At 41.4% G+C, this 27,472-nt stretch overlaps 1 protein-coding gene across 1 annotated transcript in view; it reads left to right on the top strand.

Annotated features, from left to right (window-relative positions):
* Positions 1–319: 319 nt before the first annotated feature.
* Positions 320–27,472, top strand: part of arhgap20 (Rho GTPase activating protein 20) — a 36,583-nt gene continuing 9,430 nt past the window's right edge. The window contains exons 1-13 of the mRNA XM_020632001.3: positions 320–609; positions 4,733–4,818; positions 14,035–14,211; positions 15,485–15,634; positions 16,230–16,271; positions 16,636–16,720; positions 16,888–16,965; positions 17,432–17,498; positions 17,797–18,012; positions 22,004–22,194; positions 23,035–23,199; positions 23,987–24,096; positions 24,587–24,776. Coding sequence (XP_020487657.2) covers positions 517–609; positions 4,733–4,818; positions 14,035–14,211; positions 15,485–15,634; positions 16,230–16,271; positions 16,636–16,720; positions 16,888–16,965; positions 17,432–17,498; positions 17,797–18,012; positions 22,004–22,194; positions 23,035–23,199; positions 23,987–24,096; positions 24,587–24,776 — 1,650 coding nt within the window. The 5' untranslated portion in view covers positions 320–516. The remainder of the gene's footprint in view (positions 610–4,732; positions 4,819–14,034; positions 14,212–15,484; positions 15,635–16,229; positions 16,272–16,635; positions 16,721–16,887; positions 16,966–17,431; positions 17,499–17,796; positions 18,013–22,003; positions 22,195–23,034; positions 23,200–23,986; positions 24,097–24,586; positions 24,777–27,472) is intronic.

Here is a 27,472-nt window from a genome sequence, read left to right as displayed (position 1 = left end):
AACTGCCTTTACACATTTGCAACCTTGTTTCCTGCTCTGCTCCGGTATATGACCTTGTTTTTCCCCCAATGAAAATGTAACACCATTTAAAAAAAAACGTAACTCTTTTTGGTTCGTATTAAATTCGTAATTATTGTTTTCCTTGGTATGACTTAATGCTTGGTGTTACTCTACTACTTGGACTCACACACGAAACAATCAAGGTAAACACGGTCTTATTTTGAAAAGCAGTAGTGGAAGTCACGTGTTTCCTCCCCGCTCACTTCACAACATCGGAGTGAGTAGAGGACGACCGGAGTCTGTGCGCTCAGAGCAAACAGCGCTCAGACAGACACACACACTCACACTGACACTGACACAGACAGAGACAGAGACAGAGAGGAGCAGCGCACAGGTTTGATCTCCATCTCCATCATGGATCCTCCTCGGGCTCGTGCACTCCTATCCGCGGGATAAACTTTGGACTTACTCTCATACCATGGGAATATACTGTCTCCGTGGATCTATACTGTCTTGATGGAAAGCATGTCACCGCAGCAGGGGACGATGGGACAGAAGAGGTCCGACTCTCTGACGGGAGACAGCAAAGCGCTCCCCGACAACAAAAAGGTAGAAGAGACGCTCCTCTGAGGGAGAGCAATGATGGAGAGATGGATGTGTACTATGTGTGCGCCTTTACGCACGGAGTCTCTCACTGAGCTCATCTTAAGAACATTGATTGATTTAATTCACAACCTTTGCAAAGTTTCATTCTCCTATTATGTCTCTGCGTGAACTGCCAGTCTGGTGTTTAAAATGATAAGGGTGAGCTTCGTGATTGGTTGCTTTTTCATAACATTATTTTATTCAATTTGTGTTTGATTACCTGATTACTTTGTTGTAATATTTGAGCAAATCTGCGTGTGTGTTGGTGTGCTTCAGGTGGAAGTCCCTTCTGGAGATGATCTTTGAGCGCTAACATATTTTATTTAAATATCAAGGAATAATCGAGAATTTTCTTTGATTTGTTTCCATTTGACTTTCTTTTCTAAATCACTTTTTGAATTCCCCTTTCTGAAAACTCAGACTTTTGTCGTCTAGATCAAACATGTGGGAGAACTGTTTTTTTTTTTCTCAAATCTTCATATCAGTGGACTTCTTCTGTGATTTGTGCTATAGTTTCCAAATCCTTGTTCGATGAAATAAATTCCTTTATTTACTTGTCTACAGCATACAGCATATCAGTCTTTTGTTGAATGACACTGCATCTGACTGAGCTGTGGAGCCAAAAAGAAGCCAATAACAAAAGAGGATAATGTGCTGATAGCGATAATTAGTTAATCAGACAGAGAGGAGTCAGCGTGCAAACACAGAGCAGAATTCTTGCTGTGGAGACAACAGATCAGATTTATATTCAGTTACTGTTAGTCTTTATATGTCATTCAAATGTGGTTTCTAGTCCCTAAATTCCAGCCAATGCACTCCACATTGTTGCAGTTATTTGTTGCATATTTCTCTCCTCGCTTTTGGTCTTTGACTCGGTTTGGCCCTAATAAGACAGGAGAGCTGATTCTCCAGCAGCTGGTCAGTGAAGTTGTAGTAAACAGCGCCCTCATCCAGCGCCTGTTTAAAACGAGTAACTGCATGTTTCTGCTGGCAGGGTGTGAGCGGTGAAGGTGAGCTGAGAGCTGCCACAAAGCTGCATAAAATTGTTGCACGAGTTTGAAATAAAAGTGGACGAATGAGTTTTGAAACCTCAGTTATAACCTTGGATGAATCTCCTCTGATGAAACAAAGGTCTGCTGTTCTGTTCTGTGCGTCGTGTTGCCTTTATCTGTCAGAGAAAGCTGAGCTGAGTGTTTCATACCCAGTGATTGAGGTTTAATAAGCAGACCAACCCACAAATATTCACTCTGTAAACTCAGTACAGTAGTTCCTAGTGTTGCCATCCAATCCCTCCAACCTGATTCATCACGTTTGGGCCCCACTATGCAGTTTCTGTTATTTTCATAATGTTTTCACAAGTATTCAACCACTTCCCAGACCTTGGCTTGTTGCTCGTGTTTTTTTTTCTTTTTTTTTTTGGTGTCATAAATACCTCAAAATGTTGCTGCAGCTCATATTTTTATTGCTGCGCTTGGGCCTGGATTGGGAAGTTTTTTCAGCTTTGTTAGGTTGTGAGGAATGAGGTGTCAGACCGAGCTGAGAAAGTGCAGCTCTGCTTTGTGAATGTAGAGTTTCCACATGCCTCCCTTCACCCTGTGGAGTCACTTGTGTTGAGATGTTTGTGTCGCAGAGTTGAGAGCCTACCTTGAGCTGCACTTACATTATATATCATATTATATTAAACATGTTTAAAGTCTCAACTAAGGTTTTAAAATGTTAAAACAATATCAATATCACATGTTTTATAATGAGACAACCTACATTTTCATGATCTGTAGTAACAAAAAGTACCTACGCTTTAAAAAAAACACACAGATATTTATCCATATTTTAACCCAAAGATGCCGTTAGCGGGAGGGAGAAAGCAGCAGTGGATCATTTAAATTCACTGGTCGGCAAATACCGATGTTTCTCAAGTCCTTTTGGCATCTCATGAATACCCAAATTTACGTCTCTTACAATCAGACAGAGAGCAGAGGAGGTGACACTGTCTAAATTGTGCAAACACATTACTGAAACGTCTCCAATTTATTTTTGTAATCTTGATGGATTACAATTTTCGGAGCTCAAAAACAATACATTTCCCAATATTTTGTGTCTAGGAGTTATATTTCTGTTTCCATGTTAACCAAACAGTTATTGATGTTGCCTTTGTTTTCTACTAGTATCATATCTTAATTTAAAATACTGGTATCGTGACAACTGTTTCAGTGTGTACTCTTTCATTCGCTGTGTCTGAAAAACCAAATGAGACATGCGTCCTACTTGGTGTCTGCACAATTGAGACATCAGGGCATGTTTTTGTTCTTTCACAATAAGTGTCATTGTTGTTATTTCATCTTCAAGTGGATTGTTTTTGTGTCAGTGCTGCATGCTTCCTGTCAATCACCTCTCACCAGCAGAGGAAACAAGCATGTCACTCTGTTAGTGTCAACTTCATGCCTTGATTGCACAAAATGTCTCAAAAAAAACAAGAAAAACAGAAGCAAATCACTTCTGTAATATTGCTAATATTGCTGACTTTGCAAACTTTAACTGGGTCAGCCTGTTGCATGAAACTAATAAAAGTCTCACTCTGATCCAGACTTCAATGCTTTCAACAAACCATAAACACGAGGAAACTGGCCCAAAAGTCAATGAGGTAGATGTTTCATACCTTTGTAGTAAAATAACATCAGCTTATGGCAATTTTATTACATTTATTTTTTTCCCATTTGAGAGTTTATTCTTGTGTGTTTGTTCATATTTTTTTGAAACAGAGACAATAACTTAATCAGTCATTTAAAGGATCAGTGCTTCTTTTTTTGCTCATGATTTGAACTTTGTTGTGCACACTAGGATTGTCACAGTCTGGTAAAAATCAAATGATATCGATACCTGTTTTGGAATCACAGCAACAAAAATAGAAGTCCTAGGTACTAAATATTGGGTCATTTCTTATTGTTAAATATATAAATATTGCAGGCAACTCCTGCACACTGTTTAGATTGTACAAATATGTTGACAACGATTCATTTGCAGAGTTCACTTGCAATTTTTTGTTGGATTTATTCTCCTCCTACGTTCCTTTCTTGTGAAATAGATGTCTTTTTCAAGTTTGGTACTTTACAATATTAATAATTAGAATAATAGAGATGATATTTGTATTGAATAGTGTTGAAGAATCCATCATTTTGACAACCTTAGTGCACACAGCAGCTTTAACTTTAAGTGGAAATCAGAACATCACATCGATGCAGGTTGATAGGAAAGCAAAACAAATGATTATAAAAGGACAAAAACTCAGAAGAAGGTCATGACACAGAGCTTCAGGCTGGGTTTGTCTCTTGTTTTACATGTTTGGAGAAATGTCAAGTTGATGTATCTTTTCTCCTCTTCAAGCTCTCAGTCTTGTGACCCATGATGCACATCGTGTTTCACTTTATTGTCAGTATGACTAACATGAGTCAAATTCTTCCCTCCATGGGAAGAATGTTACCCTGAAGTCACAAAGGGAAGCAATTTAGTTTCTGACGATACTTGTGACTTTTTGAAAACCTTTCTTTCTCCAGATTGAATGACTGTAGTGTATGCTTTTACGGGAGGGGGGGGGGTCAGCATGTCTGAGGGCTCACATGCTTTCAGTATGTCGTAAATAGGTTTAATTGAAAAGGCTGTGGGATGCCTGTCATACCTCACTGAGGGAACGTGCTATTTATCATGTTACAGTGTGATTACATGAGGGCTTTCAGACATTGTGCAATGCCAGACGACTTATTTCACAACTTCAACCTCCTTCTTCATCCCTCTGTCACTTTTTTCTTCATTCAGCTGCCATCTTTAACCAGTTATCTGACTTCCTCTTTTCCTCTTTTCCTTCTTCACTGCTGTCACTTCTCCTTTTCTCTCAGTCACTATCCTCTTATGTGTTTCCTGTGTTGACCAAAGCCAGAAACCAGAACCAAGCAGTGCTGACTTTGAACTATTTGGTCTCCCTCAGTAAACATCCAAATGCAGCCAGAGAGAATGCTGAAATGCAAAAAAAAATCTCCTTTATTCACCTCTTTTATTGACATGTCGTCCTTTCTCTCTCTCTTTGCTTGTGCAGAAGATGAAGACCCTGGCCCAGAGGCGACAGTCAGCTCCCTCACTGGTCATCAGCAAAGCACTTACCAGATCCAGAAGCACATCCAGGTATGAGTTCACACACATACACACACACACTAGAGCCATTCTGACATCATTGTTGGCCTCCATAGAGCAATGGCTTCTCTCAGTAGATGCTGTTACGGATGTGCCTGCTGCAGAAAGCTTTAAACAGCTGGATGAGTTTTCCTGCAAAAATTCCTCATAAATTTGTAGTTGTAGGATTTTCTTTAACTTCCAAGTTAACTATTTCTTTCTGGTCCTTTAAAGTTCTGATGCCCGACCTTTACTAAGGCCATGATAGAAGAGGGTTTATAAGTTCAACCAACAACTTTCGCAGCAGCCGTGGGTTTGAAATCTGACCTCATGCCTTTGCAGCAAGTCAGCCCCCCACTCTCTTAATAGGATAATATCACTATTGTGTGATTAGACGTAGATACCTGCAGGTAGAAGTTAAACTGAAAACAAAAAAACAAGTTGTGGTGCGATGTGGTGAGGTTTAGTGTCTGTCTTCAAACTGGACTGTTTTCAGTTGAATGAAGTTATTCAACAGCCTTGATAGTGTTTACTTGGTTATTAGTGTTGGGCTCATAAGAGATATTGAGCATGGTGTCATCTGCATAAAAAGAAACCTTTAAGCCTTTAATGAACTTTTAAGAAGACTTCCCCTACAAACATGATGTGTTTAATGGCTGGCTGGTTGATGATGACTACCAAATGTCTTATACTTTGCAATGAGTTCTCTCTGCCATCCAGCCCCAGAAACACAGACCCAGGGATATTAGAAAGTGATAGCATGCACAGATACTAGATGAACGAAGGGAAGCTGAGTGGCTGTTGGTTAAAACCTCGGAGCAGAATTGGAAGTTTGAGCCTCCTCTGGTCTGCTCTAAGTTGCACGCTCTTTCTGGCTTTACAGAATAGACTTTCCATATCCACAATACTCCTCTTGCTTTGCCTTAAATGTGTCTCTGACATTAGAGTGGGCCTCCCTAACTCATTCATGGCTAAGACAGGGATCAAACACTAACTTCTCGCTGAGCTATCAGGCTTTTCATCATCCTCCTATCACACAGATCCCTTCCTTCTCCTTTAACAAGTCGGAAATAGACCATTACAGACCCCTTGGGGGGGAGGGTGTTTTTTTTTTAACAAAATCTTTGACTATACATCTTTACTAGTACAAGCTTTTGGAGACTTTAAAAGAAGAAGGAAAAAAACTTTTCGATCTTTAAAAACTCGATGTTTTAAGAAAAATAAGAAGGTAAATGAAGACATCAGTGGAGAGTCGGATCAGGAATGTAGCGGCGTCTGAGAAACCCCAAACTGCCTTTTGAAGGACTTCTGGGCTTTAAAATACATGTTTTTATGCCACATTTATGTCTGATGTGAGCGTATGTCTGGGGATGAAACCTGATGTGGTGCGACTGTCTGACATGTTTATGATGTGTGTGCGAGCTGGTGTCACTTTCTTCAGTGTTTGCAGAGGGATCAGGCTGAGCTGCTGCACGCTTAACTGTGAAATTGAACCATTTAGACCAGTGCCGAGGGAAACACTCCACACTGTTAAATGGGTCAGTGCTCTCAGGGCAGTGAGTGTGTGCGTGTGTGTGTGCTTCGGAAAGTGAGAAAGGACAACTCACTTATTCAGTTTGCAGGCGTAGAAAAAGAGCAAAGACAGGCTAACTATTGAGTGAAAGTCGCTCAGTTGGACCAGTGTGTATGTGTGTGTATGTGTGTGTGTGTGTGTGTGTGTGTGTGTGTGTGTGTGTGTGTGTGTGTGTGTGTGTGTGTGTTAAAGAGTCTCAGGAGTTATGGAGCCAGGGCCTGACACTCTCAGCTGTCACCCTTAACCTTTGGGCTCTCATCAGGAGGTGTAGGGGCACTCGAGGTCACCTGGGGTCAGAAACTCCCGTGTCTGAGGTGTTCATTAAAGTCCGGATGTGGATATGAGGGTTCACGGGGGGTGGGGGGCGTAAAAGGGGAGTCATGTGAAATTATAGCAGTCAGATGACTCACAGTAGGTAAAGGTGGACGGTCATTGAGATATCTGTCAGCAGGTAATGTCATTAAACGTTCATATTTTGTTCAGAAACGTGACTAAAATGATTGATTTTTCTTTTACTTTTTGTGCTTTCAGACCATCTCCATGCTTAGTTACTGTTGTGCAAAAACAATAACACCCCCCTTAAGCCTGATAAATAGACTTTTAATGGATACACCAGTTCTGCCAGCAACACTTGGCAGCTCTGGTCTCATTATTGGATCACAACTGTGCTCTTTATCCAGGCACATAACTGGCTCAGGCAATGTTACAAAGGGAGAAAAGCACTGTTGTGTTTATCTAATAACTCAGTGGACAGTCAGGGGGATTTTCTGCTTATATCTGAATATATTTAAGGCAAGGTTATTAATATGGCACATTTAACGACAAAGGGCAGAAAGACACTTTAAAAGAGGACATTTAAAGATGAGTGAAAGTTACAGTGCAGTTATATACTAAGTATAAATAAATGAACAGCAGCTCCAAACAGCTCTTCAGCCTCGATCTTGAAGAAGAGTTTCAGTAGACCTGAAGGTTTCTGGGAGTTTGTTCCAGATATACGGAGCATAGAAACTCAATGCTTCTTCTCCATGTTCGGTTCGGACTCTGGGGACAGAAAGAAGACCTTGTGCAAAAAAGCTAGGCTTGGTTAGCCTTGAGTTAGCACGCCAAAGCTAAAACACAGCAAACATTTTCTGAGGGAACAACTTTACAAAGCCTGAAACTCTCTAGTTTTTTTCTAGGTGGTGTGTCATTATTTTAAACTAAATCTGTAGCATACTGTAGTGGATATATAGTTGCTACAGTCTTAGACTGTAAGCCCTGTGTTAGCGAGGCAAAGCCAAAGCTACAGAGGAAGAACTTTCCAAGGAAAATGCTTCCTAATCGCAGATCATTTGAGGCGTCTCTTTTTACGACTTTGAACAGCTAAAGGTCTTTGTGTTACAGTCTTAAATGCATGACCACTTATGTACTAATTTCCTCCTTGATGCCAAGTTTAAAGCTGAATTACAATCTAAGTGCTCCAACATTTGATCCGTAAGTCAAACTCAAAAAAACACTTGAGCATCGCCTTTATTCAAAAAGCCGTTTCATGCATTTCTCAACTCAAACCTTATTTCCAACTTGTCTGTGAGGGGGGAGTCCTTCTGTTTCTCCCTCTGTCCTGCCCTTCGCATCAGTCAAAGAGGTGCTGATGTGCTCTCTGGCCTTCAGCTCACTTACATCATCTCCACACACACACAAACACACACACACACACACACACACACACACACACACACACACACACACACACACACACACACACACACACACACACACACACACACACACACACACACACACACACACAAACTTAAACGCCATCCAGAAGTATAACCTCATCCTGCAGCCTGCAGGCTTACAGTACAGCACGGGGTATTATGGATTCAAAGTGGAGTAAAAATACCCCCTACCCCTCAGGCAATGAAATCTATACTGCAGGGAGGAAGGTGGCTGCAGCATAGAGCATAAAAACATATGAATGGCTGACCGCCCTGACCTCACACTCTCACTCATTAAAAGCCACAGTGTCCCTGCAAAGTGACACACGAGTCCGAAAAACACCTGAATGTTAACACACACACACACACAGACACACACACACACACACACACACACACACACACACACACACACACAACTCTGAGATGCAAAGCACCGATACTCTTTAATGCACGCACGTGACATTTACCTCTCTATCAGTGTCTCCAGTAGACAGACACACATTTGTATTCATGTAAATGTCACAGTTTGTTTACATAACCTCGTTCCTATCTCAGCCTGAAAACAAACTCCTAACCTGAATGAAGTTACAGAAAATGTTCATAGCTACAGATTTCCATGGTTTCTTGGAGACATTTGGTCCTCAAAATGACAAATGCCAGGACACACATACACACACACACACACACACACACACACACACACACACACACTCACATCATGCAAAAGACATTTCCTGCATTTAATAGACAGATCTGCAAAGGATATCATGGCTGACAGCCTCTGGTCACTTCTCTTTATTGGCTGAAAAGAAGGGAAGAGTTTCAGTACTATGACTTCATCCTCTGTGTGTGTGTGTGTACGTCCCTGTGTGTGTGTGTGTGTGTGTGTGTGTGTGTATGTGTGTGTTAGAGAGCATTGAATGTCAGCCAGGGATGACTTTATGCTTTGCCTATGGAAACGATCTGCTGCAGCCACAGTCAGCTCTGGGCGAGGATTTCTCAGCCAGGTGGAAACAGGAAAGGGGGGGGGGGGGCTGTTAAGCAGTTAGATTTTTAATCGTTTGGTAACCTGCTTCATTCTTCATCCTTTATATTTTTGCACTTCCAAAATCACATTTCAAGCACACATGGTTTGATCATCACGATGACATCGTCTTTGGCCGTTCAGTAGAAGTTTCAGTGAGTGGAGAGATCCCTCTTTTCTTCCTGTTTGGTCCAAGAAAGAAGCACTCATACATGGGGCGCCTACCCTCTTTAACGGAGCTAAAGCAGCTCCCTCAAGTGGATTTTTTTGCGATTGTAATATAAAACAGTGTCCATTTGGGGAACAGACTGTTGTTAGCGCTGATACCTGTCCCCTATTGGAGGTGGTACCAGAGAAGTAATTCTAATATTTTTTGTTTTCAGACAAAGCCTCTTTCAAGTGTCCACTATCTCTTTCTTATAAACACGATTCCCACAGAGCATCTTTTCAGTCATAAATTAGCAGGCGTCTTTGCAGAATGTAGCCCAAAGACTTTTCTTTAAAGTTCTATATAAAGCTAAAAGCAGGTTTTTTTAATAATAAGCAATGAACTTAGGCTGCAATTGGTCTTTATTGTCTTGTATAATTGTTTTGGTAATGGACAAAAGCTTCCACTGTGGATTCAGGAGACGGTACAGACTGGTGTGTGTGGTGCAAAATGAAACCTTCTTTAATCTGAATGTTAACACACACTGTCTTTTGTCCTCTCTCTCTCTCTCTCTCTCTCTCTCTCTCTCTCACACACACACACAAACACACACACTGGGATCAATTGCTGCTTGTCTGCAGTCTGGACAGCCTTTATCTGGCAGTATTTGAGGTCAAACTGCTGATGCAATCCTCTGAATGCAGACACACACGTACAAGTTCAGTGGCTGACACACAGATAGTCTACACACATATTTATTTCCCAAAAATTTCCCTCTGGACTCACACAGAAACACATGACACACACACACACACACACACACACACAGATCTTCACTTCTCTGACTCTCCTCTTTTACCGCGTTTTTGTAGAAGTCAGAGTTCGAATGTTGCGCAAGGAACAAAGCAGCGCGCTGAGCTTCTCCAGCCAGCAGCCTTCTGTAAATTCAAATGTTTTTTGGTTCATGTTGGATCGAAGCCAGAGAAACCTGTTGATTGCCCCGCAGTCAGAGAGAGAGAGAGAGAGAGAGAGAGAGAGAGAGAGATGGATATCAATAAAGCTGCTGAGCAGATGGATGGAGTTATATAAGCGTGTGTCACCCTGCCCTGAGGGTGTCGGTCCACCACGGTCACAGTCATCATTTGTGATGAAATTATGGAGTATGCGGTTTAACAAAACCAGATGTAACCGAAACACAACGAGGAAGAAAGTATAAAAGGTAGTTAATTTGAAAGAGAGTGAATAATTGGCAGAATATTTTCTTGGGGGAAGAAGACAAAAAAAAAAGATTAAAAAGTTTATCAGGGCAGCAGAAGATAAATAGAAAGTTACAGCTGTTTGTCCAGCTGTTGCCTTCAGGGTGTGCGCTTGGTTTTTGTCTATCACGAAGACTGAACTCATCTTTCTCGTCCGAGCCGCCTCTGATTTAACGACTCAGTGAATCACATGTAACACAACAACAACACAGGTGTGTTGGTACGTTTACATGCTGCAGTGCACCGCTGAATGTGCAGATTCATTTCATTTGGAAAACATCAACATGTTCACACAGCGGCCATTCTCCTTTTAAGTCACAGTCAGGGGGGCAGCTGAAAAATATATATTATTATGCTTCCCCTCATTTCTGATACCAAACCTCGATTCTATAAATCATTGTGCTGTTGATTATTCATGCCTGGACATTAGTATTCTTAGTTGCGTTGTTCATTGGCCCCTTATTGTGTTCCAAAATGTCAACAATTCTCCTCACACTGCCGTGCCTTCAACAAAGGTGTCCAAGCATTTTCGGGCAGGCCAAGCACTCAATTTATCAACATCACATGATGCACAATGGAGCCATTAGCTGCTCATCCATCAGACTCAAAGGAGAGCGGCTCAGCTGTCAATCTGACATTCAGGAGGGAGGGATGCGTGCTGAATACGGAAGATGTTGTCTTTTTTGGGGCAGGGAGTCGTGAAAGGGGCTTTACAGGAAGGTTTGTCCGCTTGTATTGGTGTCTTTGTGTGTGGGCTCTCCTGACAGGAACATTTCCAGGATCTCCCCATACAGAACAGAGGATGTGTTGATCAACTTAAAGGGAATGTCAGACTTCTGCTCTGTAATGCTGGAACTCTTAATCAAAAAGCCTGATAATCCTCCAACGTCCCTCGACGGTGGTCTGTCACCCCTTTGCCGTTGTCATGTAACTTGATATTTAAGTGTGTTCTGAAGCGAAGGGGAGAAGGTTATTCCAAAGACGAGACTCAGTGATTACATTGAGTCAGTAGCAGGATTCTTTATTGTCTTCTGTAATATTTTCTGCTGAATTCTCCGATTTCTAATTTAAGGCTGTTTTAAATAGACGCCTGCACTCTGCTAAATTCTGAAACACAATTATTGACAGCGTTTTGGTACCAGATCTTCATCAGGCAAACAGTTTGTCTTTAAGTTTTTATTCTGTTTTTAATTTTTATGCATTACTGCAGTGTATGTGTGAACACATACAGCCACATGTTTAACCTATGTGAATAAACACAAACTTCAGTAAGGAACAAAAGGCTGATATCGGCTTAGACTTTTGTCTGAACTCTCCGTTAGAGAACAGTTACTGCCGCGTTCAGAGATTCATCAGTCGATCGCTGATGCTGCTTTGAACTTGATGAACCTCTGCAGAAGTGAAGCAGAAAATGCTTATAGGCGTGCCAAAGAATGACTCCAAAATGAGATTTACATGTTGATGATTTTTCTTTCCCTGACAAAGAGAGGATAAAAGGCTTGATTTATAGCTGTGACTGTGTTATGTCAATATTTTCAAAGGGGTGTAAGATCATTTCATATTGAAACACATGGAAGATGTTTTCCTCTTTCCATGAACAATAGATGTTTGTCTCACAACTGTTTGTTATATGGCATGATGTCCTTTATTAATCAAGCATTACTAACCCGAAACAAGAAGAAAGATTCATCTAATCCCATCTTTTATACACTTCTATACACAGTTTTAATGAGTTTCCAATTCCTGGTCCTGCAGGGCGACGTGTCCCGCAGAGCATCAGCGTTTAATTGGCTAATTCATCGCTTTTAATTGAATTCACTCAGCCCGCTTTTTGGATGTATTTTTGGATGACACACAAAGAGAGACAAAAAGGGGAAGGGATCCAGCGTGGCCGTCTGTTCTACGTTAATTAATTACATAACCAATAGGTTACACAATCCAGCTCCGAGGTTTATTGTGCGAGAGACAATCCAGACTTGTCTGTCTTCCCGATAAGATTGGATTTATTGAGGGGTTTACCAACAAAACTGTGTGTGTAAGAATCAAGAATGTGTATGTAAAGAGATGGAATGAAATGTTCATTAAGGAAAGGGTGTGTTCATGTTTGTGTACATGAAAAAGACACAAACAGGCAGAAGAAGAGATTGAAAATGTGAGGTTTCTGTGCATGAAAGAGGAGGTTTAGGGCTTTTATCTGGCAGAGGAGAGTAAACAGGAAAGGATGGAGCTCTTGAAGTATTTCCTCTTCCTCTAAAAAAGAAATCCCCCCGTTTGAATCTGTCCACCAGTGGCACATGTTGACAACAAGGGAACATACTACTTTGATTAAGACAAAAATGTAATATATTTCTGTCCCTGATAAAAAGGAAATGTGGACTTACAATTCAAAAACGTTTTTTAATAAAAGAAAAACAAAAAGATTGGAAGTAATAAAATGTTGGATGAGTGGTTCATTGCAAGAGGAAATAGCAGTTATTCACTATTACATTTACTTACATGGATTGACAGATATTTTTGCTGCTCCAAAGCGTTAAAAAAAAGATACATGATTTGTTAACAAACTATTGCAGTGCAGGTTGAAAATTGCGGCTTAACTTTCAGTTCCAGTTATGAGTATATAGGACTCAGGAAATTGTGGTGGCACAGCCTGTTGGCATCAAAGCCTTTTCGACAGCTTTTTCCAAGTTCTGGAGGTTCCCATGCTGAAGTCAAAGAGAATAAACGCTGACAGGACAAACAGGACAAACCAATAAACATAGCGAGTTCTAGAGCGAGAACCTATGAAATGTACACGTCTGTAAAATTGTTCATGTTTTCACTGTTGTCATTTGTCTGGTATGTGGTATGAATATCCAATAGCAACTAGCTAAAAGGCTCCTACCAAACCAGAGTTGGTCATACTTCCATCAATAAACAGATTCTCATCGGTGCTTGTCTACTAGGATAAAAGCACTTACTGTAGCTCAACATAACTGTGCATGTGAAACTTACTTAGGGTTTTAAATGTTTTGCCAAAGTGTCCTGGAGCTCAACATCCCCAGATTTATAATTACCAAGAGAGGAGGCAGTGGTCAAACTGGGCAGCTTATTGGCTTAGATGTGTAAACATGCTTAAACTGTTGAATAGAATAAAATCTTTCCTGACAAAAAAAAGACTCATCTTCATTACGCTGTTGAACTGCATTTATGGCATTTGAGCATCCTACAGTGATGAGTTATCCTGCAGGTCTTCTGATTGTCACAGATCAGCTGCATTGTAACTCTTATTATGGACTTGTTGTCTTTAAAGAACAATCTTTAGTTTGGTAAACCTCTTTTCCTCTCTTGTTAGCTTGGATTTAAAAAAAAAAATGTTTTGTGATTTTGGGATAACGTCGATAAAACTGTCATGACTGCGATTTGACCCCAAACCTAATCCAATACTGAGGTCAAGACCTGTAGTTTAGAGACTGACCTTCAAACACATCTTGACCTCTAATGTTCTCTCTAAGTCTAAATAGTGTACGTCTTTCTTCTCCCCATAGGGAAAGTTGTCTGACGCCGGTCAGCCCAGAGTCGTGTCCCCTGGTTCAGGCTTTCCTGGCCGAGTGTCTGGGCCGCATATTCCTGGGACACGCCCAAACGCAGCTAAAGACGGGCCTGCAGACCCAGGAGAGACATCTCTTCCTCTTCACCGACACACTGCTCATCGCCAAAGCCAAGTAAGTTTCCTTCTGTCTGTTCTTCTGAAATGACAGAGTGAAAGAAGACGTGTGTGTTTATGTGGTTTTGGGAGCGAGAGCAAGGCGGAAAAATGGAGACAGAGAGGCATGAACAGGAAGTAAATAAAGAAACACAAATTTGAGAAACAAAGGAGCAACATAATTGAAAAAAACATAGTGCCTGTTTCTATTAATTCTGAAAAGTTTATCAGTAGGTATGGTGAGGTTACGTCCTCCTGCCATCTTTCCTTCGACTCTCCTTCCCTTACTCGCCTGCTTCTTTCACTTCACCCTCCCTCATTTTCTCCCAGTATATAATTATTTCCCAGCCAATTAAACCCATATGAAGCCTGGCTCAGATCAAAGCCACATTGGCCTGCCTTGGGCCTAAAGTATGGGGCTCCCCACCCTCAAACTGCATTACACACACACACAAACACGCATGCATGCACACACACACACTCAGACACACACACACTCATTCAAAAATAGACACTTAAAAAGCACACGTATGCACTAATGCCCTCATATAAACACATGAACATGTAGAAACAGAAGGTGACTTCTGCTGTGTGTTCTTACTGTACATACACTCACCTCTTAATTCAGAAACAGCAGGACCTGTCGTCATGTGACAGTGGGCGGAGCTGACCCTTCCTGCACAGAGAGCATATGCTATAATTGGTTTTATTACATTGCGGCTGAAAACAGAGTGAGTTAGAGGAATGTGTGTTGGTATGTGTGTGTCTTTAATTGACGTGTATGTGTGTTTGTGTGCCTTTATAGCTGTGGGATAGCAGGGAGAGTTTGTGTGTTTGCCACATGTGTGCATTTAGAGTTTCTCCTGCTATAATAACAGATGCAGTGGTTGATAAATACGCCGCCTTCTCTTCAACATGCTGGAAATAGTTGGGTCTTTTTATAATTCTAATCTATATTAAGATTTCCCGAAGGGTTGCCATATGCATGAGGTTTGTGGAGAAATGTTTTGAAGAAAATTAAAAGTCAAGACGAAAATGTAGGGGATCCAAAAAGGCTCCTTGTGGAGCATGAAAATGTAAGGTTTTTGAAAAAAAAAAAGGATCCTTCAGCTGTTTCTCTAGGGCAGGGCTATTCAACCATATTGAAGACAAATTCTCAGAAAGCTTAGGAGCCAGGGGCCAGACAAGCAAGCCCACCACAGCCATGCGGAGTGCAAAGCCGTTTTTTTCCATCAACCATCATTTTCTTGTGCCCAAAGTTAAAGTTAATGTAAGACACTGTATCCTTTTAGGTCTCCAACCCATTTCAAGGTGAAGTCTCAAGTCCGAGTATGTGAAATGTGGACTGCCAGCTGCATGGACGAAGTGTGTGAGGGAAGCACCAACAGAGAGAGAAGCTTCGTCATGGGCTGGCCTACCTGCAACTATGTGGCTACCTTCAGGTAATCACATTCATCCTGTACAGCATTAAAGAAAATTAATACCTGCAGGGAGAAATGACTGACAGGAACAATTCAATGCAACAATTTCCCCTTATGTAACTTCATTCAGTACATCTGCTTGAATTGCATGACAGTTATTCGTGCCAAGCACACTACACATATTTCTGTGAGTCACTTCGGTGCACATCTGAAAGTGTACACCATGTTCTGAGATACATATGCACACTATAGAGGGGAACTGAAGACTCAACAAGCAACCACAAAATCCCTAAACCCTCATGTGTGAAGGCAGTTCCCAGCTGTGAAACTGCTTAATCCGACAAAAGTAAATAACCACACACACACAACAGGCACGAACAACACACATTCTTATATGCTGCACTATACCTCAGCATTTTCCTCGATGGTGTACACATATTTATACTAATTCACAACCGCTCATTAGATTTTCCATCACCAGGAATCCAGTCGTAGCTTGGGGTGGTGATGTCTACAGTTTTAGCCAGCTGGAGTTACATAACAGCCAAAATAGACGGTAACTTTAAACGATTGAAATGATTTTCCTCTGATCTTGTTTTATCACTCTCCACCTTAGCTCGGAGGAATACAAGGACAAGTGGCTGGTGCTCATCAAGAGGTAAATGTTTGGTTTAAGCCCTTTTCAATTTCTTGTTCATGTTGCAAATCACATTTCCCCTACAGGGCAGGAAATATTTGATTTGGAAAGAGGGGAAGTTATGAAATAGAAGCCACTGGGACATAACTGAGAGGATTTATGAGATGTATTTTTAAAGTCTGAGCTGCAGTGAAGAATAGAGCCGAGCTACGGCTTTACAATCTCTTTCTCTTACTTGTTATTCTATATTATGGTATTAACAACTAATGCTATCCTTACAAATGTAATCATATTCTGGCCCTGTATGTCTCACTAGCTACTGTATAAATTAGAATGAAATGCAAGTTGACACTGACATCTTTCCTTTATCTTTCCCGTTACACAGTCAGATAGTTGATGGAAAAGAGAAGGACGACCCTAAGACCATCCCTCTGAAGATCTTTGCAAAGGATATTGGAAACTGTGCATATGTAAGACTCTCCTGTTTCCTCTGCGATTTTGTTTTTGCTTCCATCGGCACAAAAAAAAATCAGTATTGTTTGATTGCATGATCTGTGTTTAAATAGGTAATTATTGAAATCAGTAGCAACATAAACAACTCAAGATTTACATAATGTTTCATTCATATTTCCACCAGGCCAAGACTCTTGCGGTCAGCAACACTGACACCACCACTGATGTCATCCGCATGGCTCTGCTGCAGTTTGGAATATCAGTGAGTAACCAGGCTGTGTGGATGCTCAGCTTCATGTACAATGACTATAATTTAATCAAATGTTCACAAGAGTTTAAGAAAACCACTGACTTGATTTTGAAAGTAGCCTGTATTGTAGCTTTCATTTCTTCTGGACGGTAGAAATAGGGTTTGATATCAAAGTGTTATGCAACATTTGAATGGGAGAAAGCCCTGAAGGGGAACGCGTCCTGTTACTGGTCTTCGCTCGATAATTTCAGTAAAGACATCGTAGCAAAATCAGAAAGAGCAAAGAGGATGTTGACAGAGAGAAAAGAAAATGAGAAACAAATCAAGCAAGAAGCCAGACGAGAGTAAATCACAGACTGAACTGAACATGTGTTCAATAACTGAAGGGCACCAAATGGCAAAAAACAAAAAACAAAGCTCTGCGCTGTATTTGATCAAGGTGCCATGTGATTCAACTTTTCTTATTTACTCTGTCCAGGGCTGCGTTAAAGACCACCGGCTGTGGGTGAGCTCCTGTAAGGACGAGCCCCCGTACCCTCTCATTGGTGAGTCTGTCTGTTCTTAACATTATGATCTCAAACTCTCCTCGCTGTAAAAACCTTTGGCGATTGATTATTATAATCAATAATTGTATTTCCAGGAGAGACAAGCGAATAAAGAAGATAATCTATTTCTGTGACTTTCTGTTCCCATAATCCTTTGTGTTGTAGTTCACACTGAATAACAAATATCAAAACGAAATAAAATGCCGCTGACTGAAGGCAGCACAGCACAAGTTCTGTCCTATTTTTTAATGTTGGATATCTGTCCCCACTCACATCTAACCGACCACCTCTCATTCAGGCCACGAGTTTCCCTTCAGCATCAAGATGAGCCACATACGGGACGGTGGGAGCAGCAGTAACGGAGGTGGACTTGGAGGAGGACCTGGGAGGGATCCAATGAGTCCCACAGACTGTCCCGGGGTGCATCTGCTGGACCAGTGTCTCCCACCAGACACCCAGTGCCAGTTCATCCTCAAACCAAACAAGGTGGTCCAGGGACATGCTCAACTTTTAGGTGAGACAGAGCTTCTGAAACACTTTTCATTCAGACATGGAACTTCATTTCCAAAGCATGTGATATTATCTTGAAACCACTCACTAACAAACATTCACGACATGCACCAGCACTTGTCTCTTACAGAAGCAACACATTATTACTGTACACTGACATGTTTCAAATCACACTTTGGTCTTTTGTCAGCCCTTTGTGCTGTCACATTGTGTTGTTTTGTGTTGGAAATTATCTTTTGGGTGAGCCAATTTTGGATACCCGTCTACAGGCTTGAGATATGGCTCGTTATGCATTGAGGGAAGTCGATGTTTTCAACTAGATGGTCAGTCCTGGTCATGAAACCTCCCTAAATCGAATTATCTATGAAACCACAAGAGGAAATATGTGGATACAGAAATTTCAAAGCAGAACAAAAAGTACTTCCTTTAAATTTATTTTGCTTTCATGAAGCGTTCAGTTTGTTTTTGCTCGTTCTTGACTCTGGAAGACATACAGAATGAATCAGAAGGTAACAGAAGAGAAGCAGTTGAAGAGATTGGTGGGAAAGGAGATTTTAGCGAACAATGGGGGTTACAGCAAGGGTTAGGGGAGACGGGGTGTCAGAAAAAAAATAACAGCAGACAGACAAAGAGGAAGAAACCCCAGAAGGGACGGATGAGTGTGAGAAAAGGAAGATGGAAAAGTGAAAAGAGATGACACAGCTATTGAGTCATCCTGAAGGTCAACATAGGTGAAGGAAAAAGTAACAACAGGCTTTTAAAGATAGAGAAAGATGAAAAGAATAGAGGACAAGCAGAAAGGAAAACAAGAGGATGGTGGACAGAAACAAAGGCGGGTAATGGGGATACAGAGAGCAGGATGGAAAAAGAAGGGGGCTGAGGTTAAGAGGAGAAAAGTGTATGTTTTCCAGTCAAGGAGGCTTCAGTTTGCCAACCACAGTCTTCTCCTCGGATTCCTTTGCCTCGAGCAAAACAGCATCTTACATAACCGCTCCATACCAACCCCGCCGCCATCATGTAGGCCTAATCGTACACGGCCAACACGAAAACTAACGAACGTGTATTTATTGAGCTGCAGCCCCGGCACAAGCTCCTCTGCAGGCAATTATTTTCAAACAATCCCACAGGCAATTTGCTCTCCAATGTTAGAAACAACATTGGAGATGCTCCCACCAATAGAAATACGAGCTACATAGTCTAAAACAATCTTTCTGCAGCCAGCCTCTGGTGGACATTTAAGGAACTGCACTTGTATGCACTTTTTCTTTGGCTTTATTTTTCATCACTGGACGCTGCCACTAACAAATCAAAAAGCTTGGCAATGTGTATCCTACCTCTTGGCAGATATGGTCATCCTGGCTCAGAAAACACACACAAACTAATGAGTGATGTCACCTTGGCTACGTCCGCTTGTTATTTATGGTCGATGATCTGGAGGAAAACAGGAGGTCTCTCTTCGACCTATTTTATGTAAAAACATGTAAAAGTAAGATACTAACCACTAAGTAAAGCCCTCAAAAAAACATATTTTCTGATCCACTGTGAGGACATTATTGGCTTGTTATTTAACAACTTGGTAGAACTGTGGCTGTCTGGGTTAAAACTACTGCCTGTTAAATACCAGAACCAGAATTTACACCGTTGTATACTGGCTTGCATGATGTCTCTATAAATCAAATTACCTCTGTACGTAAACTAGTCTTGTCTTGTGTTTTATTGCTCATGAAGACACTGCTGCATGTAGCACCTGTTTTGTAACACCAGCAGATGATTACAGCAGGATGACACACGTTGCCCACCCAGACGACAAGTTGTCTGCCTCCGTTCCCTCATTCCACCTCGCTACAACTCTTCCCCGACTCGAAGGCAGTTATGATGTAACGCCTGATTTACAGCGGGGTTATGTGCTTCTTGATGATGCTGAAGCCTGTTGAGAAGTGCCAGAGCAACCCAGTAATTATGTGACTGCTGAACTTCGTCCTAGAGAGTACTCAGGCATGACGCCACAGCGCATCGTTAAATAATGAATTCTAAGTATGCTACATACTTCTGCTGGTTCTTTTGGCCTGGCTGTTGAGTTCCTCCACCCACTGGAGGTATATTAGGTTTATCAGGGGAGCTCCACCCTTGCACACAAATCGCAACAGCTTGATAATGTCAATGTTTTTAGGATTGTTGGTCAATCACTTTAAGGGCTCGTATAAAGAGTTTCTGCAATTATATCAACAAACAGACAAGTGCAGCAAGTCATCCCATTCCAGATACTGAAATAAATTAAGGATAAACCTTAATGATCCATCTAAGCCTAAGCCTAATTCTTTCTTCAGTGTTACACATGATTTCAGTTCCTGGTGTTTAGCTCCTCTGCTGAAAATGTTGTTTCTTTTTATTTAAACTGTGGTGGTAAAAGGAAAACTGAAAGAATCCAAATCCTAAAAGCAAACAAGCTATAGGGTAGTAGACCTGGCAGAGCCTCCTGATGTCCTGCGTCGACATATGAGAGTGTAGAAGAAACACTGATCATTGCAAAACAGCTTTCTGTACTGTTTTTATGACTTGATCTTGTTTTGAATCGTATAGGGCCGCTGTGATTTACCCATCTCTCTGGAAAAACCTTGTGAAAAGGAGCAATGAATGGTCATTTTAAGATACAGTTTGTGAGGTTTATGCATGAAATGCTGACTTGGTCTTCTTGACTGATGATTTGAATTGTCTACTGTAAGCAGGGATGCTAGCTAGACAAATCAAAAAAAGGTTAAATAAAGGCATTACCATTGCATCAACTAGTCAGTCTACTAGACCTAGAAAGTGAGCCTGCAGATGTGTCTTCTAAATCATGTGTTTTCTGTGTCCCATGAATTCAGCCCTGGTTTAATCCAGTTCCTCCTGCTGTTTGTTTCCCTCAGTTGAAGTCATTTTTCATCGAGATCAGACTAAACAGAATAGTGTTTGCTGTACATTCTCATTAACACTCACTCCGATGCACACATGCTATGCAGTTTCATAACCGCAGCATCATGCCGAGCTGTTATGTCACAGAGAACACGTCTGTGTGTCTGCAGGTGTCTCTTCACTGCACAAACACAGGTACACATTGTGACTGTATGCACCACTGAGCAAACATGCAACAAGGAACTCCCAGTCCGCAGCTGTCAGAGACACACAAAGCCCCTTACATGCATATGTTTTCACGTAGATAAACACAGACACCCACAGACACGCAAAACCTCAAATGGTGCTCTGATGCATGAGGGCATGTCTGCATATGTTTCCTCCAAACACTGGATCCATGCATCTGTCTTTCTGACACCGTCTCTCTTTGTAATCTGGCTCTGAACTCCTATGAGTTTGATATTTTATCCTTTATGTTTGTTTGAGCTTGTTTAGCTTTTTAAAGATGTAAAAAAAAAAAAAAAAGAAAAGACTATGGTCACATGGTGAGAAGATGTCCCAAAAAGTTCTCAAGTGAAAGAAATGCCTTTTAAGATGAACATTTAGACAACACTTTATTCGTTGTTGCAATTATTAAATTATCAACTTCTAAATTGTGCAAGATAAAGCCTGTCCTTATTTAGAAGCCATAAATTAGAAACCACGTACCCTGATTTGAAGATCAATATTGCAAAAGGTTTTTTAGCTGCTTGAAAAGAGGTCTTAGATGTTCAGACCGGATATCTTTGAGCATTCATCTAGAAATCAACATTTAAATCACAGCTGGTGCTCACTGGGTTAGACTAAGGTGTCATGTTCATGTCTAAAAGTGTCCAACATTTGGGACTTTCAGGTCAGCTGCTGGATAATTTACAACTTTCATTGCTTTAGAATTGAACGCATAACTCACCTAAATAAAGAAATAAAGAAATAAATACATCAACCTTTAAAAAGGCTTAAGTTTTGCATTGCTGGGTCTGAATACACTCCAGTGTCTCTAAAACGCATTACACAAACAACAGCAGTTTAAAAACAGCTCTTCCTCTTCTGTCTTTCCCCCACAGAGCCCGGTCAGCAGAAGTCCTTCAAGAGAAAGAGGTCTCTGATCAACTGGCCCTTCTGGAAAGGCTCCAACACCCAGCTGGACGGCATGCCCCTGTCCCCGACCTCGCTCTCCCCCACTCAGGGACGGCTGTTCGGACGACCCCTGAGCTCCGTCTCCTCTGAAGAGCACGGCCTGCCCAAGCCTGTCATGGTGAGCCGAGCAAAGGGTCATGTAGTCGGGCAGGAGGGGGGGGGGTGGGGGGGTCAGGACCCTGTCTGGAGGGGTCACAGCATGATTTAGGGTTTACAGTGTGATGGGAAAGAGAATGTAAAGATGTAGTTGTATCAGGAAGTAGAGGAAGTGAGCAGTCCAGATAAAATACCTTCAATGAAAGTGTTTCCTTTCTGTTCATATGATGCACTAAAGAAACCTTTTAGAAATACAAAACTGGATCTATATCAAGCTTTTCTAGTGTTTCCGATAAAACTACATTAATTAGAATATCAGATATTTCAGGATTGACCTACTAATTGGCTTCTGAAGTCACCCTCAATGTGAGTATAATCTCATTTTTGTAAACCCTGATCCCCATTTTTTTTTTTAAAGCAGGGGTAAAAATAAAAAATGTGTTCTTGTAAATGAACTCTATTTACTTTTTAAATAATAAAACCCACATGAGTCAGTGGTAAATAGTTATGACAGATTCCTCCAGCTCACCCAAATAAATCTCAGATTCTCAGAAGTAACGAATCAGAAATAAAACAAACAAACAGCAGGGATTGGGAAAGCTAAATTCACTTAGTCTCTGGCTCTGAGTTCCTTTGGTTTCAACATCACTGGACGTCTGGCAGGATTTCTGAGCAATTAATTCCTTTGGTGTCAGACTTAAAAGGCTTTCTGCTTTTAGCAGCTAACATGCCGACAGAGTCTCTTAACTGCAGATCTTACTTTTGGTAGCATAGCTTTAGAAATCTCAAGTTACTCTTCTCAGTCCGCCATACGCACATGGGAACTACTATGGTTAACGTCCCTCCTTCCTCTGTCATCCAGGATATGTTGGTGTTCCTGTACCTGGAGGGGCCGTACACCAGGGGCGTCTTCAGGCGCTCAGCCGGGGCCAAAGCCTGCCGGGAGCTTCGGGAAAGACTGGACAGTGGGACAGAGGACCCTGAGATCACACACCAGTCTGTGTTCGTTATTGCTGCTGTCCTCAAGGTAACACACACACACACACAAACACACTTAACCACACACACACTCTTAACTCTGCCCCGTCTTTACCGGTTTGAAAACAGACAACAGAAAGCAGGATCGTCTGATGTGCGTCCAAAGTCACAAAAGTCCAGACAGGATAATCTGTCAGTGCTCAGCCAGGCAGGCTGCCAGCCACACACACAAGGTGCTGCATTGTTCAGCATCCAGACCAAACAGCCACCACAGTACGGGGCATCCAGGGAGCAGCAGAGGAGGTTTCTCAGCTTAATACAGAGCTGATTCATCACCTTACTTTGGGATTGTGTATCACCTGAGAGTAACTTCATGTTAGCAATAATCATTTGACAGAAGATTAAGATAGGGTACATGAAACAATATCTAAAGTGTTTGAATATCCGCATGTAAAAAGAAAAATAGTGCACTCACTTAGCTCTCTAAGATATTTAAGAGCAATTCAAAATATTATTAATTTTAACGTATTTGACTTAATTTTCTTTGCCTCTTTGTATGCTTTTAATAGTTTTACTCTTGACCTTCTTATTACCTTGAAGGATGTTTATGTTCATCTATCAAGGTGTGTAATGCACAAGATGATCACATGCTTCATATGGAAATATGATTGAACAGCTTCCAAATGTAAGGTCATAATGTTAGGTCATAAAGGTCATAAAGTTATTGACATTTTTGGGGGGGATTTGGGGTATTATTTTGGTATTTTTTTAAATGCAAGGGATTAACTCAGGTCTTGTTCATTGAGCCTAAGATCTCTCTTTTCTTTTGCATACAGGATTTCCTGCGTAATATACCGGGCAGCATCCTGTGTGCGGATCTGTACGACCAGTGGATGGATGTGATGGAAGGAGAGGGAGGGGAGGAGAGGACGCAAGCTGTCCAGAGGTATGAACCCCAAAATCCTTATCCCAAATATTTCATAACATCATGCTCATTATCAAAACAGCTCATTCTGAAGTAATAATGAGGGATTTATTATTGTCTTTCTCTTTTTCACAAGCACACACAGAATGAGACAAACAGAAATAAGATTTACAGATGGGTCAAAGTTTTAGGAAACACTTTTGGATAAATTGGTTTTACAGGAAGCTTTTGGATGCCCAACACCTCAGTGTGACATTTTGTTAGATTTTTCCTTTAATTACAAATTTACCACAATTTAATTGTGTCTAGAAAGAGAGAAAAAAAACAGAGTCAGGACGTTGCTGCAAAAAAAAAGTAAATTCCATTTTAATAGGTGAATAAAAAACACGGAACCAAGAATGAAAATGTGTATTGATAAAACTCTTTTCAGCCTCAGACTAGACTTGATTCAAGATCATTGAGGGAACATTTATGTCCATCTTTTACAATCGTCCATCATCCTCTCTGTCAGGCTGCTCCACCTCCTCCCCACTGAGAACCTGCTTCTGCTGCGTCATGTAATGGCTGTGCTGCACTGTATCCAAGGCAACGCCCACGACAACCAGATGAACGCCTTCAACCTGTCCGTCTGCATCGCTCCCAGCATGCTTTGGGCTCCAGCACCCACCACCCCCGAGATGGAGGGGGAGGGCACCAAAAAGGTGAGAAGAAACACACAGACACTTACATGTGAATTAAATGAAGCATTCTGGCTTTTGTTGCAGATTATTCATTAATTGAAATGGCATAAGATAGATTTATTTAACCTTCAGAAGGAGCATGCTAGTTTTTCCACCTGTTTCCAGTCTCTATGCTAAGCTAAGCTAAACAGCTGCAGGCTTCAGGTTGGTGTTGAACATGACAAACATGACTGTGGTATTACTCTTCTCATCCAAGACGTGGCAAGACAGCAAATCAGTGTGCAAAATGTCACTGTGAATATACTGACCTCCCACCAGTGTGTGTGTGTGTGTGTGTGTGTGTGTGTGTGTGTGTGTGTGTGTGTGTGTGTGTGTGTGTGTGTGTGTGTGTGTGTGTGTGTGTGTGTGTGTGTGTGTGTGTGTCTGTGTAACAGAGGCTTGCTGAGACAGTGTGCAAACTCTGAGGAATTTAACATTTCAGTGGAATAATTGAAGCAAACTGCCTCAGTATGAGTGTATTACGTTCCTCTGTGATGTTTGAAACACATGCGACCAGACAGACCGACGTTGTCAGAAACTGTGATTTCACTGACACACACACAGACACACACACACACACACACACACACACATCTTCTATCTGCACACATACGAGATCACATGCACACTCCATCTCTGTCAGCCCTGAAAACCATTCGTCAGCAGCCTTTAAGTTTTACCGCGGATGTGAGCAATGTTGACCTTCAAACAGGAGTTGACCGACTAACACACAGTTGTAACACGCACACACACACACACACACACACACACACAGGCTCAGTCACGTTCACATGTCCTCACTGACGATCACTCATAAGCTGAAATCACAACATTCTTACACTCGGTTGAGCCTGAAATCCCCGAGCTTAGAGCAAGACTTGACAGGAAAGAGGAGAGCTTCCCAATTTCACGCTGACTTTCTCCTGAGCATGAAAAATATATGTTTCCTATTTACCACTTAAAGAGTAATGTCACCAATACAGAGCAAACTCTCCACATTTACAATAAGCTTGTGATGCTAACACATCCTATGGTACGTCTTAAATCACCACGGAGATGTCAAACCTTTAGACAAGTGAATGTATATCAAGATGGAGGATATGTCTCCACTTACTATTACTGTGCAAAAATGAAACCAAAAAACCCAAAATGAAACCAAAAACCAAAAAAACCAAAAAAAAAAAAAAAAAAAAAAAAACCCAAAATGAAACCAAAAAACAAAAAAAAAAAAAAAAAAAAAAAAACCCCAAAAACCCCAAAAACCCACTGACATCTTGATACTGTGCAGTATTTGAATACAGCCTGTGGTTTGAACAGAGCAAAATAAAAAGCTTCACTTGCACCAAGCTAGCTCATAATGCTTACTTAGCCAGCGTTACTTGCTAAATCACCCTACACTATATCATCATATAGATATCCTCAAACTCTTGACACAGGAGCAGGTTTGTCTAGCTCATTTTTGTAAATAGTGACACTGCGAGACATCCAGTCGTTGTAACCAAACTATCTGTACTACCTCAGAATGATATCTCTTAAAAGTTTTTGAGCCTTTTTTTTATTCCTCTTATTTATAGTACGTTGTATTTCACCGCTTTGAGTTAAGTTTTTCCTGAAAGTGTTCTCAGAACTTGAGACCACAAATATTTAAGATGTCTTAAAATTCAAATTAACAGACAACTTCCAAAAACTCTGAAACATGTCCAACTGTGGTATAAGTATTTACAGTATGAAGGTATCCTCTGATAAATTATAATCATTTTCACTTTGTAATTGTAAAGTCAGAGGCATCATTTCTCATCTGTTGGTCAGCAGGGCTAACCCCAAGTGACTTCATTTCCTAGCAGCAGCCACAGAGGAAGCCCCCCCCTCGCCCATCCGAGCCGATGAAACAGTCGCTTTGACAGAAAGAATACAAAGATTTCTGACTTGTGGTCTTTTTGGAAAGTCACAGCAGTTGAGTTAAAAACACAATCTCTGTGGGTGGCTGCCCGGCATGTCTTTTCAGATATGTGTGTGTGTGTATGAGTGTGTATCTGTGTGTGTGTGTGTGTGTATGCATAAGGTGGCCAAGGTTAATTTAGAAAACATGCAAAGAATTTCCTACAGAATCCCGAGGCCAAGTGTGAGTTTGAGTGGTAAATTGTGTCGCTGAAAAAACCCCTCCTTTGCCATCGACACACACACACACACACCCACACACCCACACACACACACACACACACACACACACACACACACACACACACATACACACACACACACTCTTGTCAGCACAAATACCCCCAACACTCTCAAATTCCCAAACATGCTTTCCACAAATACTCCCATGATAACACTTTCCCCCTCACACACTGCTTGTTTGCGTGTGCAGACGGCCTTTTCTGGAGAAAAAAAATAACAAAAGGGAGATTTCGACATTTCCCTCCTTGCGGTCGGAGACGGGGGCCAACTTAAACCGGTGTGGGCCCCCTGACCGCGTAATGGCTAGTTTCCAACCTCGTCATAAGACACGTGAGGGCTCAGTCCAGTCTCTCTGCGCCGCTGCTTCTTCCATGCAGTATATAATTTAGATATTTTTGGCTGAACATACTGTAGCTGTGTGGGAGTGTCTGAGGTAAATACAGCTTAAGTTTAAGACTTGAGACGCAGACGGGGAGACATATCATCCAAAACAAGTT

Source organism: Labrus bergylta, chromosome 13 (genome assembly GCF_963930695.1).
Source record: "Labrus bergylta chromosome 13, fLabBer1.1, whole genome shotgun sequence".
NCBI classification, from domain to species: Eukaryota; Metazoa; Chordata; class Actinopteri; order Labriformes; family Labridae; genus Labrus; species Labrus bergylta.
This window is presented reverse-complemented; position numbering and strand designations above follow the sequence as displayed.